Genomic DNA, 20,193 nt, shown 5'->3' on the forward strand with positions numbered 1-20,193 from the left:
TGTGAAAGACGATAGCTATTCTTAGGAATTGAAAGCAGCTGAGATAGGAGGTGAGTTGAGGAGAATGGCACGTGAGTAGAGGCTTCGAGATTGTGTCAGGGAGCCAAATCATTTAGGGTCTATGTGCCATTTAAAGGATTTGAGACTTTATTTTAAGCTCTGGGAAATGAGATCCAGGAATAGAGCCTGAGGTCAGAATGTAGTGGAATTCTGAATGTAGTGTAGCATCTGATACAGAAACCCACCTGGATCTAGCCCTGATAATAATACGTGGTTACCCAGGGAAGTGGCTGTGTATATAAACTTAAAGGGCTGTAATACTAAATTCTAACATTTAGGAGTCCAGCATTGCTGTTGGAATTATTGGAACTATTTAGGCCAAATCACAGATTTGCAAGAAAAAACCTGTCACCTATGTCAAGAATAAGTTTATCCTCATTACTTAAACCTTTTTTTCCCCCTCAGAAAAGTTTTTTTTCCCCAGCTTTTTTTAGAAAGCTAGCTTGGCCAAAAGTATTATCAAAGCAGGTTCTAAGTAGATCTTGAAATTCAAAAATTAAAGTCTAGTTTAAATTAAGTATGCTGTCTAAATTTACAATTTATAATTTGTGAAAAATGAGATAACCAAGCCCTTTGTTCTCATCTCTCCTGAAAAATAAAGACACAAAATAAATGGATGACTTGCTGAGGTATTTTTAAATATTTAGAAAGTATTTCCTGGAGTTCCTGTCGTGGCTCAGCAGAAACAAATCTGACTAGTAGATGCAGGTTTGATCCTTGGCCTCACTTAGTGGGTTAAGGATCCGGCATTGCCATGAGCTGTGGTGTAGGTTGCAGAGGCGGCTCAGATCTGGTGTTGCTGTGGCTGTGGCGTAGGCCGGCAGCTGTAGTTCCCATTAGACCCCTAGCCAGGGAACCTCTGTATGCCGTGGGCGTGCGCCCCCCCCCCAAAAAAAAGGTATTTCCCATATTTCTTAAAGGAATACTTTGGCATTAGGGGAGGAAACATTTCAAATCACAAAATTTTAAATTGTCTGACTGATCACCTTTTGTTTTCAATACTCATAAAATTTGTATTTTCTTAGAAAAAAAGCCATGTCTGAATATAGCTGCAAGTTAACCCTTTGGATAATTAATAAAACTTTTGTTGTTGGTGTTTTTTTTTATTTTTATTTTTTGAAAAAATTCTGAAGTTTTTTTTCTGTGTTCGTCTTGTTTTTTGGTCAGAACAAGAACTTTTTAACCTTTATATTTTACTTTTGCTGTCATAGTAGGCTGAAGGCTTTAAAAGTAAATTTACCCCCCTGAGGACTTGTAGGGTTGATGGACATTTAACTTCTGTTGGCAAAGAGCATAATCATCAGCCCTACCTCAGGGGAAGTGGTGGGATTGTTTATTAACGTCTCTGAAAATAATTTTAATGTTTTTTCTTCAGAGTAGAATTTTGGTTGTGGATTTTAATCATTTTACTTAGATTCCCTTAAGCCTAGAGGGTGCAGATATGTCAATGGGCTTCAGGTGACTGTGTCACTTCCCCCCCCCCCGCCCCCGCCCCGATTATAAAGCCTTAAGGTCACAGATAACATAATCTGTAGAGACATCACTGTTCAATATTTACAACATCAGTCTTTCCTGTTTTTCACTGAGACTGAGCTTTGATACCTTGGGAATGAGTTGAGTTTATGCTTTCTAACTGTGGGGCATTAGCCAGGGTGTATAATATGCTACGTAGTAAGTCATAGTGTAATTTCCTGTCGCATTAAAATTGCCAGATTTATTCTTTAAAACTACTTACGGCAAGGTTTCTGAAGCTTGGAACTAGTGATATTTTAGGCAGAATAATTCTTCGTTGTGAGTGATGTCCTATGTGTGTTGTAGAAAGTTTAGCCGCATCTCTGGACTTAACTGTGGATGCCAGTAGCAAGGCCTTCTCCCCACCAATGATGACAACCAAAAATGTCTTCAGATATTGCCAATATCTTCTGGTAGGCAAAATCACTCTCAGTTGAGCACCACTGCTTTATGTAGTAAAAGTACAAATGTATGTCATGACTTAAGATGAACCATCTCCATTTATTTTTTAATTATTTTTATCAAGTTTTAAAAAAATCCAATAAAGCTTTTACTAAGTGCCTGATTTGGGAGTTCTCCTGTGGTGCAATGGGTTAAGGATCCAGTGTTGTCACTGCAGCAGCTTGGGTTGCTGCTAATGATGCCTGTTCAGTCCCAGGCCCAGGAACTTCCACATGCTGTGGGTGTGGCCAAAAAAAAGAGCAGGAAATGACAAGTGCATATGCGAAGCTAATAAATGCATTTATTAAAAAAAGAAAGAGCCTGATTTATACTAAAATTGTAGATGGTTTTTTATATTAACAGTCTCTTGGCTTTTACCCCTCTCTCAGCCCCTGCTTCTGAGGAGCAGTGACTTCACCTCTTTCTCCTTTTTTTCTTAAGGCCGTACCCGTGGCATATGGAGGTGCCCAGGCTAGGAGTGACATTGGATTTGTAGCTGCCGGCCTACCCCACAGCCACAGCAATGCCAGATTGTGACCCTCACCACAGCTCATGGCAATGCCAGATCCTTAACCCACTGAGCAAGGCCAGGGATCGAACCTGCGTCTTCATGGATGCTAGTCAAATTCGTTTCCACTGAGCCACGATGGGAACTCCTCTTCCTGTTTGTTTTTAAACGTCAGTATTTAATCACGTGAAACCTGAGTCTGAGCCTCCTCTCACTGATTGGACCTAAATTTTTGTGCAGTCCTCCCAGGGCCTCAGTGTTAAGTTTTGCATCTTCTAGCACCCACAAGCCTCTCCCATGAAAGATCTTCTTATATTCTAGAGTTGCGTAGGAGTAGGTACAGGTCTCTGTCACTTGCTGAATGCAGTACTATTCATTCCTCTTATTTGTATAACTGATTCACCTTGTTATACACCTGAAACTAATACAACATTGTTAGTCAACTATTCTCCAATAAAATTAAATTTTAAGAAACCCTCTAAGTGTTGGTGGATTTCTTGAAGAGCCTAGGGTTCCATTTAGTCTCACTGCTTTCTTATGTAAGACAGTATTTCATTTTGTTGGTTGTTATTGCTAGAAGGATTTATTCATAGTATATGGCTCTCATATGACATTAACAAGGGAAGTGCTAGACTGTAAGATATACTTAAAAATAATATTTAGACTAATAGAGGATTGATCGTACTTCCATTCTGTAGATTACACCACTAACATGTTTTATACAGTTCTGTTCAAATACAGAAGTTCCCTTTGTGCTCAGCAGGTTAAGAACCCGACAAGTATCCATGACGATGTGGGTTTGATCCCTGGCTCCCGCTCAGTGGGTTAAGGAACCAGCATTGCATGAGCCGTGTAGGTCACAGATGCGGCTCGGATCCTGTGTTGCTGTGCCTGTGGCATAGGCTGGCAGCTACAGCTCTGAGTCAACCTGTAGCCTGGAAATTTACATATGCCACAGGTACAAGGCACCCCCCCCAAAAGAAATAAAATATATGCAAAGTGATCAGAAAATAGTTTAAAAATTTTAAAGGGTGCTAATGTTAGTTATAATTTCTCAGAAAATTTAAGATCAATTTGCAGAAGTCGTTAGTCATTTAGAAAAAGGTATGTTTCAAAGCTGAACACTACACTCTGTGTGTCCTACCAATATACATATTTTCACTGATATTTGATGAAAAAGTAGCCAGTCCATAAGTCCGTAAGTCAATTAAAGTAACATGTCCATATACGTTTTTTCAGGTTTATCTGGACAACATTTTGGTATGGATACCCCAACTATTGCCACAAAGCCTGTTCCTCTTTTAAAAATTTTATCTTAGCCTTTTACAGAATAAGCATATATTATTTCTCAAATATCTTGAAGTATTAACTGTTTAATAGAAAAATGCTAATTTCTGCTTTTTTTTCCTGGGTTCTTATATTACATTCATAATTTTAAAAAACCATTAAGGTCTAATGCTCCATACTGACAGATATTTTTGCATTATTATTATCTAAAGCATTTATTCTGGATTGCTTAAGTGTTACAGAGTTACCAACACACTATTCTGGGCTAGTAGCTAAATTATTATAACTAGTTGAGTTTGAGTATGCTGAGATCAAGAGATGCCTGATTTGAGGAGGATGTATTTTGTTCTTTCTCTTTTATTTGAGATTTTTAGGCTATTTATTTCAACACTGACAAGTTTGACACAAAGGTTAATATAGATTTCTCTGCAAAATGTGTCTTATCCAAAGCATCCTTAATGCATATGTGTGATAAATTGCATTATTGTTACTATGTCTGTTACTGTGTCTTGATTCTTACTTCATGGTAAATTATTGTGGTCAATTTCCAGTGTAGTATAACAAGGAAAGTAAGTAACAATTGAAAAAAGCATTTTGTGTGTGTGTGTGTGTTTAAGTCTAAAAGGGAGCCTGGCTTCCTAACTCTTGGCAGAAACCCATTTTCCCCTATTTAAAAAAAAAAAAAATATATATATATATATTTGGTTAACTTGGTGTTTCAGAAATCTTGAAAATATGCCAGATGAAACAAAACAGCTATATTCCTTTTATCTAGCTGAATTACTTCACGTATGAGAGCTTATGCTGAGTTTAGAACTCTAATCATTGGAATTTATATTGTGATACTCTGATAAAAGTGTTTACATTGTGATAATATGGAGCAATAAATGTCTCTAATGCACAGTCTCTGTCCTCTAGATTTGGTTTGCTCTAAATGTTTACATTTTAGGTCCTTTACCTTGGCTAAAGATAAAACTATTCTTCTTGAGTGTTTGCTAGACAAATGAAGTTTATTTTTCTGAGGCAAAGTTTTCTTAATATTTTTAATTAGTAAGTATAGCTGATTATTTGTTCTTAGTCTTATTTCCACGCTTGAACTTTTGTTGCGAAGCTTACACACAGGGAAAAAGTACATTCTGCCTACGTCGATTGCTTTTTAGGAAGGCATTTATTACTGAAATCATAATACATATTTATACAAATTGGGATAAATTCTACTATCTTTCATATGAGGCAGTAGTAAAGTGAAGAGATATATTTATAGCTCTAGCTCATGTTTATCACACCATTTACTTCTTCAGAAGCTACTTGGAAAACTTGTAAAAGCCTACTTTGTACAGAGCTATTTAAGGCTAGAGCTATTGGGTTTGACTAAGTTGAAAAAATAATCTAATGTTCAAATATCTCCAGTAAAACTGAGTCATTGGAGGACTTAAGGAACTTACTGTTTGATCTCAAGTATATTGTAATGGTAAAATCAGAATCCAAATTCATGTAACTTCTGCTTGAATGCTGTATGGGTATTTTTACCTAATTCCCTAAGTCACACCTCAGTCTTCATTATTTGTCTTTTAGGATCTCATTTCTACTTGTATCAGGTTAGCTTATGATGCAGAGATATTTTCAATTGTCTAGAAACTACCATCTTAAGGGTGTTTTCCATTTTGTGTGAATGCTGAGTTCCAGTTATGAAAAAAAAATGTTTTGTAAATCAGTGCAACATCTAAACCAATGGATTTGCAAACACAGGCTGCTACAGGAGTTAAACAGATTATTTAAATGAGTGAACCAGTTGAGAGTTGGCAAATAGTTCAGATTATTTTAAGCTACAGTAAGGGCCACACAAAAACGACTTTAGGCCTTCAGCTTGCAACCTGTGGTAAAAGAGTTTGCCTTCTCTCTGCTGTTCACACACCTCTCCAAAATTACACATACACTAATTTATTGGGATGGGGAGCAAGTGGTTTAAACTCCTTCCAGAGTGCACAATTAAATATAGCTTTCTATTTTGGGAAAGCCTTATAAAATGTATTTGAAAAGTAATGTTAACTGGGCTAAAAGATCATCTTTCCAAACCACACTTGAGCTCACTTTATGGTGTTTACTTTCTGTCAAAACTTAGAAAAAACATTCACAGTTAACTTCCATAATATAAAATGTCTGTCTCATTAGGCATTAAAGAAGCATTGGTCAACAGGTATAATGCTGTTAGACTGTATAGCTAATGTGAATGTGAACATGACCTCCCAAATAGATCAAAGACTAATCTCTTTGACAGTTACAAGATGGCAGAGCTTGCCATGGGCCCTTTGCTGCTGCACATTGAAACTATTTGTTGGAAAGCATGCCTGAGGGATGAGAATGTGTTTATAGGGATGAGCAGGTAAAAGTAAAAGGTTGTCTTTTGACATTTCAACTAATCCCTTCCAGCCTTTGGTTTACTTAACATTTAGGCTATTTGCTGGCAGGAGAAACTGGCTTTTTCACGTATGCTTTATGTCATTTTAAATTGGGCATTGATTTTCGTGCCTGATAATTCCTAAGTGTACAATGAAATAGATTCTGATGTCATTAAAATGAGGTGTACTGGCTTTCAACCTTTTCCAAGCCCTTCTTTTTGCTTTCTCTAATTAAATGTGTTCTTCCATAGACAATTTTTAAATTACTTTTTAAAAGTCTTCTTTATATTATTAAAAATATTTCAGAGTTAATCTTTATATATATTTACTTTCAGAAGTTTTTCTTGTTTTTTCCTTACTTTTTACTTAGTTATCTTAGATAACCTAGATAAAATATTGACAGTATTTTAAGGGCCATTTGGACTGTAACAAAATACTTGAAATTTACAAAAGTTGAAATAATGTCATATGTAAAAGTTAATTCATTTTAATGAAAAATAAAAGAGCAAGGAGTGATAGTTTTATTTATTTAATCTGATATTTGCTCTATTATCTCTAAATATGTCATTTATAACTAGTATTTCCTGAAGCAACTGTTGTCATAGGCAAGGTGATCATTATAAAGCATTTGTCTTAACATTGTCTAGGATAATTTGAAAATCCTTAAGCCATTATTTCTGACAGTAGATAAACTCAGGGGTGGGAGATACTGTTAAAATAGAGAAATGCTTAGCTACATCTGGAGAGATGGGGTAGGAAATGTTTATTTTCCTAGTCAGATAGAATTTTTTTAAAGTATTTATTATTCTAATAGAATCTAAATAGTATGACATACTTTATTGCTGAGTTGTCAGAAATTATTTTTTCAAAATATTATCTAGGGAGTTCCTGCTGTTAAGGGGTTAAAGATCCGACAGTGTCCCTGGGAGGTGTGGGTTTGATCCCCAGCCTGGCACAGTGAGTTAAGGATCTGGCATTGCCACAGCTGTGGTGTAGGTTGCAGCTGTGGCTTGGATTCAGTCCCTGGCCTGGGAATGTCCATAATCCACGAGTGCAGCCAAAAAAAAAAGAAAAAATTTGTTAAATGAAATATTATCTAATATTTCTAATTGTGCCATATTACTATTTATACTACTTTAAAAAGCATATTCTATGACACTTAAAGGAAAGTTTACTTCCTTTATATTCTAGTTATAAAGTTTTAATTTAGAAATTGTACAGATTCTTTTGAAAAGGTATAAAATGTGTTATCTACCAATTTGAAAGCTATTTTACTTGTCAGAAGTGTACTTATATATTTATATTTGTCAAAGGTTAATAGTATTATAGACTATCTTGAAGCGATTTTGTTTTCTTTTGAATAGTTTTATAACCTCTTAAAATTAAATTTTTTTTTTTTTTTTTGTCCTTTTAGGGCCATACCTGCGGCATATGGAGGTTCCCATGCTAGGGGTTGAGACACAGCTGTAGCCACCGGCCTACACCACAGCCACAGCAATGCCAGATCTGAGCCGTGTCTGCAATCTACACTGCAGCTCACGGCAACACCAGATCCTTAACCCACTGAGCAAGACCAGGGATCAAACCTGCATCCTCATGGATACTAGTCAGATTTGTTTCCGCTGAGCCATGAGGGAACCCCTAAATTGTTAATTTATCTTGAAAATGCCAAAATTTTTTCAAGAAATAACTTTGTATATTTGATTTGGCTTGCACTAAAAAATATACCATTTAATATATACTTGCCCAGGAATACTAGATAAGGGATCTTTGAAAGCTGACTAACTGAAGGGAGCAATTCCTGCTGCTTCACATTGGATTAACTACTTGCTAGGAGTTATAGTCAGTTTTTGAACTCCCAATATTAGCAGTCTGTTACAGGTAGATAAATTATTATCATTAAATTTGAGAGCCATTTTTTATTTTATTTTAATTAGATTTTATTACTCATTCCATTTTCAAATAGGAAAAGTAAGCCACAATCGAACTGACTTACCCAAGATCACTCAGAGATGCTGTATTGTGTCCTCACCCTGGAGTTTTCACTCTTATGAGAGCAAGCTCTGGAGATAGACTAGATTTCTTTAACAAGCACCATATCTGCTTGGTCACTCAGTGCTCTAACTCCACAGTGTGTTACAAACTAGACCTCTTTTCCATTCCCTTGCCTTTCCAAGGTAAGGCCCTCCTTACTCTTGCACCAAATTCATAGCCTAAACTCCTCTTACTTCTGTACACTGTAATCAATATTAATATTTTAAGACTTTTATTTATTTGATGTCTATTTGTACTCATATTCTTTTCTGTTCTTGCTGGGCAGAAAATATTGTAAGCTCATCTTTATTATTCCTAGTGTGTATCACAAATGCCTTGCCCACAGCCAACACTATAAATAAATATTGAATGGAATTCAGTATTTTTTTAAAGTTACCAAAAATTTCTTCTTTCTTATATCAGTTTTTCTATTGTAAATGTGATATTTTTAATGTTTCTACAACATTCTTTTTTACTTATGTTTTTTTTTAAGTTTTATTGAGGCATAATTGACTCTGAAGCATTCTTGAGAACAGCTTAATTCCCTTTTTTTTAATAAAAAAAGTAAAATCATAATACATAATTTCCTTTCACTCAAAACTTGCATTTTACTATTTACAGGAGAAAGCTCATTAACTTATATATTTGAAAAGGTCAGGCTGATTTGTGTATACCACATGATCTGACCTCGTATAAAAGTAGTTAACTTTTACAATGATGTAATTTTAAAGATTTTTCTGAAGACCAGATGAAGGCTGGGTATGTGCTACCCTTTGGTATGATACTTCTTTTAATAGGAATGTAGTTTTATGTCCTATAATTAATTGAGTCTCTTTGCAAAGGGATATGATTATAATATCAAATCCAAGGACTAGATAGCAGAATTTATTATGATTTCTTTTCCAGAAAAGATGCAGAAATTTAATTTAACAGTCTCTGTGTTTTATTACCTAGAGAGAAAATGAGTATAGAGAAAATGAATGTAGATTCAGTCACTGAGGAAAGTGGGAAATTCTTGGTTTCCTTTAATAGTGGAGCCTGTGAAGCACTAAATATTGTATCAAATGCATTAGTCCTATTTCAGCTCTGAATTTTAAATTTGTTTAGATCATCACTGACTGCTTTCATAACAGGGCTGTGGTTTTTTTACACCAATGTGTTTGGTGTATATGAAGTTATTTGGTTTTAATTGATCTGTCTTAAGATTTACTAACTAATCCCTGGTCCATGAACTTCCACATGCTGTGGGTGTGGCTGGAAAAAAAAAAAAAAAAAGATTTACTGACTTATTCTTCTGCCTTCCCAATACGCTATTAAATCCATCCAATGAATTTTTTCAGTTATTATATTTTTCAGGTGTAATATTTCCATTTAGATATTTTTTATATTTCCAGTTCTCTGCCGAGACACTCTAAAGTTCAGTCATTAAACCGTGTATTTTTAAGTTCTTTACAACTGCTACTTTAAAGACTTTGCTGCTAATTCCAATAGCTGAGTCCTTTCTGTATTGCTTTCTATTGACTTCCTGTTTTTTCCTTGATTATGGATCATTTTTCTAGTAATTTCTATTGTATTATGGGCACTGTGAATGGTACATAATAGAGATTCTGAATTACATTATGATTCCTTGAAGAATATTGATTTTTGTTTTTATAGACAGTTCCATTAATGGCCGATCATCTTGTACTTGTATGGGCACGATTTGACAATCTCCTCTTTTGGGGGAATATCTGGGAAAAGCTCAAAGTACATAGTTTTTAAACTCTTTCTCCCCTGTGGTTCTTGTCAAGGTTTGGTTTAAGACTTTGCGGGGCTGGTTTACAATTGGCATTGTTCTAAATTTTGGTCCCTATTCTTAACATGACACTTGGCCATTTGTATGTGTCTGTATGTATGTTTAACTTGATTCTTTTATTTAGTGTATATATCTTGGCTCAGTTTCTATGTTAACACATAAAAAATGCTTCTTTTTATATAATAACCCAATATTTATTTCAGTATAAATAGAACATATTTAATTGATCCACTTGATGTACATTTAAATTCTTATTTTTCTAGACTATAAAGATGCAATGAAATCCTTGTACATATTATCTATCTGTACTTGTGGGAAGATATAAACACATTTGGTAAATATTTATCAGTACCCTGCAAATCAAAACAATGGAAATGTTAAATTTGCATATTTTGGTTTATTGGTAAAATTGAGGATCTTTTCATGCAGATTACCAACCACCTTATCATTCATCTTTGATGACTTGCTTCCTCACAGATTATTTACTTTTAGTAGTCAGATTTCATTATTAATTGTATATGAGCTCATTTTATATTGGATGACGAAACTTTTCCCCCAGTTTTTCATTTGTCTTTCCGTGTTATTTGTTTATGGTGTTTTGAGGCCATGAAAGATTTCTGATTGGAAAATAAGAGGTCCATCTTTCCAAAACCAGGATCAGGGCTAGCAGATAGTTTACCACAGCAGCATACGGTCCTCTTTTTTTTTTTTTTAACCAGTTTTTTGGTGGTATAATTGACAAATAAAAATGGTATATTTTTAAGGTGTGGAATGGGGTGACTTAATATAGTTATACATTGTAAAATTACTATGATCAGGTTAATTAACACATCTATCACTTCATATAGTTACCATTTTTCAGGGTGTGATGGAGCACCTAAGGTCTTAGCAGATTTCAAGTCTATGTATTACGTTACTATTGAGTGTAGTCACCATGCTATACATTTACATCCCAGAACTTATTCATTTAGTATCTGAAAGTAGCTGATAGTTTATACTCTTCAACCAATATCTGTCCATTTCCTTCACCTGCTCCCCTCCCCCACCCCACTGCCAACTACCATTCTACTCTCAGGTTCAATGTGTTGAACTTTTTTAGATGCTATGTATAAGTGAGGTCTTAGCTGTATTTCTCTGTGTCTGCCTTACTTTACTTAGCGTAACCTCCTCTACATTCATCCATGTTGTTGCAAATGGAAGAATTTCCTTTTTTGTGGCTGAATAATATTCCATTATGTGTGGGGGGGTGTATAAATTTTTTTTTTAACCTTTTCTTTTTTTTTTTTTTTTTCTTAGGGCCACACAAACAGCATATGGAAGTTTCCAGGCTAGGGGTTTAATCGGAGCTACAGCTGCTGGCATACACCACAGCCACAGCAAGGCAGGATCTGAGCCATGTCTGTGATCTACACCACAGCTCAAAGCAATGCTGGATCCCCAACCCACTGAGCAAGGCCAGGGATCGAACCACATCCTCATGGATATTAGATTTGTTTCTGCTGCACCACAATGTGAACTCCTACATTTTCTTTATCCAGTCATTAATCAGTGGACACATAGGTTGTTTCCATATCTTGCCTATGTGAAGAATGTTGAAATGACCATAGGAGTGCACATATCTCTTCAAGACAATGATTTTATTTCTTTTACATATATACCCAGCAGTTATATTACTGGATTATGTGGTAGGTCTATTTTTATTTTTTTTGAGGAATCTTCATACAGTTTTCCATAATAGCTGTACCAATTTATATTCCCACCAACAGTGTATAACGGTTCCCTTTAGTCCACATGCTTGCCAACACTTTGTATCTCTTGTTTTTTTGGTAATAGCCATCCTAATAGATATTACGCATTATCTTATTGTGGTTTTGATTTTCATTTCCCTCATGATTAGTGATGTTAAACCCCCCCCTTTTTTTTTTTTTGTCTTTTTGCCTTTTCTAGGGCCACTCCCACAGCACAATGGAGGTTCCCAGGCTAGGGGTCGAATCGGAGCTGCAGATGCCGGCCTACACCAGAACCACAACAATGTGGGATCCAAGCCGAGTCTGAGACCACAGCTCACGGCAACACTAATCCTTCACCCCACTGAGCAAGGCCAGGGATCAAACCATCAACCTTATGGTTCCTAGTCAGATTCGTTAACCACTGTGCCACGACGGGAACTCCGTTAAACACCGTTTTAAATATCCATTCATTCACCATTTCTATGTCATCTTTGTAAAAATGTCTATTCAGGACTTCTTTTCAAATTTAAACATTTTTTTGCTCTTTTTTTTGGTTGGTTACATGAATTCCTTATATATTTTGGATATAAACCTCTTATCAGATGTATGGTTTACAAATATTTTCTCCTGTTTTTAAGTTGTCTTTTAATTTTGAGATTGTTTTATTTGATTACATCAAACTAAAACACTGCATTTTAGTTTGATGTAATCCCACTTATTTATTTGTGCTTTTGTTGCCTCTGCTTTTGGTTTCATATCCCCCCCAAAAAAAAAAAAAATCATTGCTGAGGCCGAGGAGGTTTTTTCTGTTTTATTCTAGGAGTTTTATGGTCTCAGGTCAGACATTTAATTCATTTTGAGTTGATTTTATATAGGGTTTAAGATAAGGATCCAGTTTCATTCTCTGGCATGTGAATATCCAGTTTTCCCAACACCGTTCCTAAAGAGACTATCCTTTCCCCATTGTCTATTTTTTTTTCTTTTTTCGTCTTTTCTAGGGCCGCACCCACGGCATATGGAGGTTCCCAGGCTAGGGGTCTAATCAGAGCTGTAGCTGCCGGCCTACGCCAGAGCCACAGCAACACAGGATCCACCTTCATCTGCAACCTACACCACAGCTCACAGCAACGCTGGATCCTTAACCCACTGAGTGAGGCCAGGGGTCGAACCCTCAACTTCATGGTTTATAATCAGATTCGTTAACCACTGAGCCACGATGGGAACTCCCCCATTGTCTATTCTTGATGCCCTTGTCCAAAGATTAGCCAACCAAATAGGCTTGGGTTTATTTCTGAATTCTCTGTTATAGTCCCTTATCCTGAGTTTCTGATTTTATGCCAGTACTATACTGTTTAGATTATAAAACTAAAGTTCTGTGATAGTTTGAAATTAGGAAGTATGTTGTCTCCAGCCTTGTTCTTAACATTGCCCTGGCTGTTTGGAGTCTTTTGTTGTTCCATACAAATTTTAGAATTGTCTCTGTAGAAAAAATGTCACTGAGATTTTGATAGGGAGTTTATTGAATGGGTAGATCACTTTTGGGTATAAGGATATTGAAGCAATACTAATTATTCCATTCCACAAACACAGGATCTTTTCTGTAGATTTAAACTAAATCATAACAATAATTATGTTAAATGTAAATGGTCTAAACATCCCAATTAGAAAGCAGAGATTATCAAGCTGCATAAACAATAAATGAATTATTAATATATGTTTCAACATGAATGAATTCCAGAATCATTATGCTAAATAAAAAAAGATACACACAATTATTCCATACTGTATAGTAACATTTATGTAGAATTCTACAAAAGGCAAAACAGAAAGCAGATCATTGGTTAACAGGGTCAGCAATGAAGGAAATTGCCTGAAGAGGAATAGGAGAAAGTTTTTAGGTACTGAAAATATTCAAATTATGACTGTGGTGGTGGTTACCTGATTTATCTACATGTACATTGAAAGGTTGTGGATTTTATGTATATAAATTATTTCTCAATGAAAGTGATTGACGTTATCACACAGCTAATTAATTGTGTGCATGTTGGAATTTAGGTAATGTACAGTTGAATAGAAATGTTTTAAATGAACTGAAAAAAGTTTAGGACTGAGAAAATAAATCTTTCCAGCCTAATTAAATGATACCAAAATGTAAGAAGTTAATAAATATTTTTAAAGTGAACTTTAATTATCTGCTATGTTTTTTTGCTATATTTTAAATTATTAGGTTGAACTAAAGCGACAATATAATGACCAGCACTCAAAAGTAAGAGGTCTTTTACCAGGTCGTCAATGGTATGAAATTCAAGCATACAGGGCCTTAAACCAGGCCCTAGGTAGGTAAGTGGAGTGGAATTTAATTTAACATTACTATAATGTTATCTCTGACCAGGGCTACATGTAGAGCTAGTCTTGCTACTTTATTCCTTATAATAAATTTGAGAGAAATTTTTTTTATTTCACCAGAACCCTAGGAACTGGTATATTTTCAATGATAGATAATCAGAAGTGAAAGTTGAAAGAGTCAATGAAACCCAGAATAAAACTCAATATTTGCTAAAGTTTGAAGATTTATGATTGGTCAATGAATATACAACAGAAATACTCAGTAAATGTTTATAGAAGCTTACTACCAAACACTAAAAGTTTTAGGGTTTAGTGTTTATCTTGTGAACATTAGAACCTGGATGATGATTTTATGGGTAAAAAGCAAACCATTTAAGAAGAGTTAAAACATTCTTTAGCACCAACTAACAGTAATTTTTAGTTATAATACCCCTTTTTCTAAAGAGTCTGGCCCATTCGGATTTGTGCTTTGTGGAACTAGTTTTCAAATCACCATTTTATACCATAATTTCATCTTGTTGGACATCAATACTTTATAATCACTGTAGATTTTTCATAATCTAACATTTTATATTCTCTATTTATGAAGTTATAACTAGTTTAACCATGTACTAATTTTTCCTGTGAAGCTGTTCAAATAAAATCCAGATAATTGAAGTAGAAGAACACAAATTAAGAGTAAAATCATGAAAATATGGCCATTTGACACATTTTCAGTTCAACCAGAAGACCTATAGCTAGCCATCACCTACCCTAACCCATCCAGGAATTAGATTTTTCTCAGGTGTCTTGTTTACTCATATTAGGTCATTTACACACAAGCAGACCAGATTGCATTTGAGTTCATATTTACATATAGATTTCAGTCCCAGCACACATCACTCACTCCCTTCCCCATCATTTCAGAATGATATTCTGCAGTTATTTCTCTTCAGACTGAATAATTCAGTTCTATGTTTAATCTACTGATGTGGCTAAGTTGCTTCCCTTCCCTGCCTAGACATCCCACTGGTATTTGGTATCAAATTGCACTAGAAATTGTTCTTGAAGCATTTCATCTACTTTGTCTCTCCTTGTTAACTGACCTGTTTAATTTTGTTTTGTTTGAATTTTAATATTCAGCAAATAGTTTATAGGGGAGCCTGAATATTTTTTTTGAATATTTTTTAAATTCTTTACTTTTCTTCACGAAATTTCAGGAAAATAAATATTTTCATCTCCGTTGATGATTGTTCCTTTTAATATAAGCAATGTCTTGAATTTCAAGAAACCATTTGAAACAAAAGTACATTTGTATCCTACTTCGTCATTTATAAATCTCTTCTACATATATGAAAAACAGGTTGTGAGGGATGAAATTACTTGTTTACTATCACACAGAGACTACATGAGGCTTCATGTCTACATCCACATTTAAAACCCTAAGACCTGCTTTTTCATCCTTAGGCCCTACCTGTCTCCACTATAGTTCTCTCCATTAAGTGAAAACATTTCATTCTTAAACTATTAAATATACCACATCCTTTCATTACCCTCTGCCTTGGCATACAAACTACCATACAATTCATTTGGCAAGTTTGCGAATCAAAACTTAGTGGACGGGGTCATGTCCTTTAGGAAGACCTTTTTCCGTTTCTCCATTTAGAGTTATTTACTCCTTAGGAAACCCGTAGCATTTTATACTAATCTCTGTTAGAGCGTATATCTTAGTGTATTGGGATAGTCTTTTTATATATCCGTCTCCTTCCCTAAACATATATTACACATTTTTACGTGCTCAGTGGCCAGCTGTGCCTTATCTTGGGGTATAGATGCAAACGAATGCTTATTGAATTTGTGTAAAATGCCAGGTTCATTGCTGTTCCAGCTATATGCCATATTGGCCAAAGAGTTTCTAGAACTTCAGAACATACTTTTTAGAATTTCATAAGAAGCATATGTTTATAAAACTGATGTATAATACTGTAGTTTCAGTATTTTGTTAATTAAAAAATGGATAGACCAACTGTCATCATAGTGATTTTCAGGGAATCAGTATTAACAACAAAAAAAATTAAGTTAATGTTTCACATCATTTGATAAAACTCATAATGTGTGTTGATTGACATAAAAGGTGCTTATATGAAAGCACTGTTCTTTTAAGGGATATGTCTAGAAGATCTAAAGTAAGTAGAAACAAATTGGGTTTAAAAAATGTTATCTTCTTTTTTTAAGCCCACATGGGACTGTTAGAGTATTTGAGGTAATATAAGTCCATGAAATGTAATAACAGCCTTCAGGAATGTACCAGATGGTTTTGTGGCCAGGTTACAACTGCACTATAAGTTTCCTAATGGGTCTGCTTTACCAGAGTATAATCTTTGTCTCAAGTGGGCATAATTCATTTGAGCAAGTCAGTATAAAAACAATAGAAAGAAGAAAAGGTGAAACCTTTTTCTCTGAACAGTTGTGTTAACTTAAATGCCTTTCTGCCATAGGACACTTTAAACATAAACCAAAGTAGAACCAAAATAGACTTCGTATTGATTTTCAACACTATTCTATAATATTGGCAATATCTATCTTCCTATCTATCCAATGTTATGGTTTGTCTAATGTCTCAGAACCTATGGGTTACTTTAAAATAGCACAAAAGAATGTTATTTAAAATTTAGATTTTTGAAAGTCTCTGTGGAAAAATGAAAGGTTTATGTTAATTTTCACCCCCTCTCAGAATCCCATCATGGTAAAGGAATAAAAATGTCAAGCCTACGAGGTTAAAAAGAATGATAGAAGAGACAGTGACATATGAACTGTCAATGAATTTTGAACACTAGAAAACAGTGAATGGTTGAAAGACTTAGCAGGCAAGAGAAAGCTGAAATTTAAATCCATACTCATGTATACCCATAGTAATGACCCAGCAACCCCACTCCTGTGTATTTATAACCCAGCATGGATTAGGAAATTGTGGCCAGTAGATAAAGTCCAGTACACTGCTTATTTCTGTAAATAACATTTTATTGGAATAAGCCATATTACTCCCTTTGTATGTTCTGTGGCTAAACTTACACTAGTTACAATAGAGTTTGCGTGGCCCACAAAGCTAAAATACTTCCTGTCCAGCTATATATAGAAAAAGATGAGCATCCCCTGCTCTAGAGGAATGAACACATGTCTACTCCAAACCTGTACAGAAGGTTTTTATACCAGCTCTATTCATGATCACCAAAAACTTGAAACAGCCCACATGTCCTTCAACAGATAAATGGCTAAACATACTGTGTTATATCCATACAATGGAAGTATTTGGAAGGAACAGTATAAAGGAACAAGCTATTCATATAAGCAACAACTTGGAGACACTCAAAGGCACTATGCTGCATGAAATAAGCTAGTTTCAAAAGCCTAAGAAAGAAGGAAAGAAAGCAAGCAAGCAAGCAAGCAAGCAAGCTATAGTCATGAAAACTAGCAAGATCCTCCAGATTTAAGCATGGAAAAACTTGGGACTTGGGAATACTCTTAAGTATCAGTTAAAGTAGGGTTAAACTAAAGAGGATTGGTTGCAAGTTAATACAAGAAGTAGATATCTCCCTCCCCCACCCAGGTTTGCTCTCTAGATAGAATAGAGACTCACATTTTTATTTATTTATTTATTTTTTATTTTTATTACTCAATTTATCACATCTGACTTTTTTTTTTTTTTAAGGGCTGCACCTGTGGTATATAGAAGTTCCCTGGCTAGGGTTCAAATCAGAGATGTAGCTGCTGGCCTATACCACAGCCAGAGCAATGATGGGTCTGAACTGCGTCTGCGACCTACACCACAGCTCATGGCAATGCCAAATCCTTAACCCAGTGAGTGAGGCCAGGGATCGAACCCACCTCCTCTTGGATACTAGTCAGGCTTGTTAACTCTGAGCCACAATGGAACCGAGAGTCCATATATTTAACCACAGGTACAGCTAAGAATGTATTAAAGATGGGAGGTAAGAAAAGTCTACCTACATCTCCAAGGCAGGAAAGTACAGTGTTCCTCTCTAGGAAAGTTGAGTACCCCTGAATAAGGGCCTACAAGTAGTAACAGAGTGGCTCAGTTTCTACCAGATTACCTTACTGCAGACTCCCACCCTATAAGCCCCACCTATGCACACAGAGCTTCCAACCAGCGTTTTAGTTTGAGAATAAAATAAAATCTCACCACTTGTATTCATTAGTGTCTTGGAGGTTCTAGACAAAGCAGTTAGGCAAGAAAAAGAAATAAAAGATGTCCAAATTGAAAAAGAAGTAAATTTTCTTTAAATCTGCAAATGACATGATATTCTACATGGAAATCCTGAGGAATTCATTCCTAAAACAAGTTCAACAAGGTTATAGGATATTATAGTCACTGTACAAATGTGAGTTGCATTTTTATGCATTAGGAATGAACAATCTAAAAATGAAATCAACTTAATACCATTTAAAGTAGCATCAAGAAAAAGCAAGATACTTAGAAATAACTTTTTTTTTTTCTTCTTAAGGCCGCCCTCGTGTCATATGGAAGTGCCCAGGCTAGGGATCTAATCGAGCTACAGCTGCCAGCCATGCTACTACAGCCACAACCATGCCAGATCGAAGCCGCATCTGCGACCTATACCACAGCTCACAGCAACGTCCAAATCCTTAACTCACTGAGTGAGGCCAGGGATCAAACCCTCATCCTCATGGATACTAGCTGGGTTCGTTAACTGCTGAGCCACAGTAGGAACTCCAGAAATAACTTGAATGAAAGTACACTGAAAGGTTCAAAATATTGTTGAAAGAAATTTCTGAATAAATGAAAGATTTCCATGATGATGGATTGGAAGACTTACTATTGTTAAGATAGGACAATCCCCCAAATTGATATATAGATTTGATACAATCCCAACCAGATTTCCAGCTGGATTTGTTGCAGAAATAGAGACGATTATCCTAAAATTCATATGGAAATTGAAAGAGACCCAGAATTGCCACAAAAATCTTGGAAAAAAAACAAATTTGGAGAATTGACCATGTTCAATTTCAAACCTACTGCAAAACTACAATAATCAAGACTATGTTGTACTAGCGTAAAATAGACATGTAGAACAAGGAATAAAACTGAAGGTCCAGGAACAAGCCCATATATCTACAGTGTATGAATTTTTGGCAAAAGTGTCAAGACAATAAGGAAAGAAAAGTCTTTTTAATATATCATGATTGGATAATTGGATAAACACATGCAAAAGAATGAAGTTAGACCCCTACTTCACACCATATTTAAAAGTTAACTCAAAATAGATCAGGAGTTCCTGTCGTGGCGCAGTGGTTAACGAATCTGACTAGGAACCATGAGGTTGCGGGTTCGATCCTTGGCCTTGCTCAGTGGGTTAATGATCCGGCGTTGCCGTGAGCTGTGGTGTAGGTTGCAGACGCGGCTCGGATCCTGCGTTGCTGTGGCTCTGACGTAGGCTAGTGGCTACAGCTCCGATTCGACCCCTAGCCTGGGAACCTCCATATGCCGTGGGAGCGGCCCAAAGAAATAGCAAAAAGACATAAATAAATAAATAAATAAATAAATAAATAAATAAATAAATAAATAGAAAGAAAAATAGTGCAATTTTAAATTGGCCCAAAGAAATAGCAAAAAGACATAAATAAATAAATAAATAAATAAATAAATAAATAAATAAATAAAAAGAAAAATAGTGCAATTTTAAATTGGACCAGTAATTTAAATACACATTCCCCCCCCCCCAAAAAAAAGATACATATGGGCAGTAGGCACATGAAACCACCATTAGTTATTAGGGAAATGCAATCAAAGCCAGAGTGAAATACTACTTCACACCTCTTGTGGTTCATATATTGAAAATGATGGACAATAACAAGTGTTGGTGACACTTTGGAGAAATTGGAAATCTCATATATACCTAGTAGGAATGTAAAATTGTGTGACTGCTTTGGGGAAAAAAAGTGGCAGTTGCTCAAAAAGTTAAACAAAAAGTTACCATACAACTTAGCAATTCCACTTCTAGGTATATACACAAGAGCATTTTAAAAATATATTCATATAAAAACTTGTGCACAATGTTTGTT

General features: G+C 35.3%; 1 protein-coding gene across 1 annotated transcript in view; it reads left to right on the top strand.

Moving 5' to 3' along the window:
• The window catches only part of BRIP1 (BRCA1 interacting helicase 1), a 136,392-nt gene that overhangs the window by 108,986 nt on the left and 7,213 nt on the right, over window positions 1-20,193 (top strand). Inside the window, 1 exon segment of the mRNA XM_047758601.1 lies at window positions 13,994-14,106. Coding sequence (XP_047614557.1) covers window positions 13,994-14,106 — 113 coding nt within the window.

The sequence above is a fragment of the Phacochoerus africanus genome, chromosome 14, assembly GCF_016906955.1.
Source record: "Phacochoerus africanus isolate WHEZ1 chromosome 14, ROS_Pafr_v1, whole genome shotgun sequence".
NCBI lineage: Eukaryota > Metazoa > Chordata > Mammalia > Artiodactyla > Suidae > Phacochoerus > Phacochoerus africanus.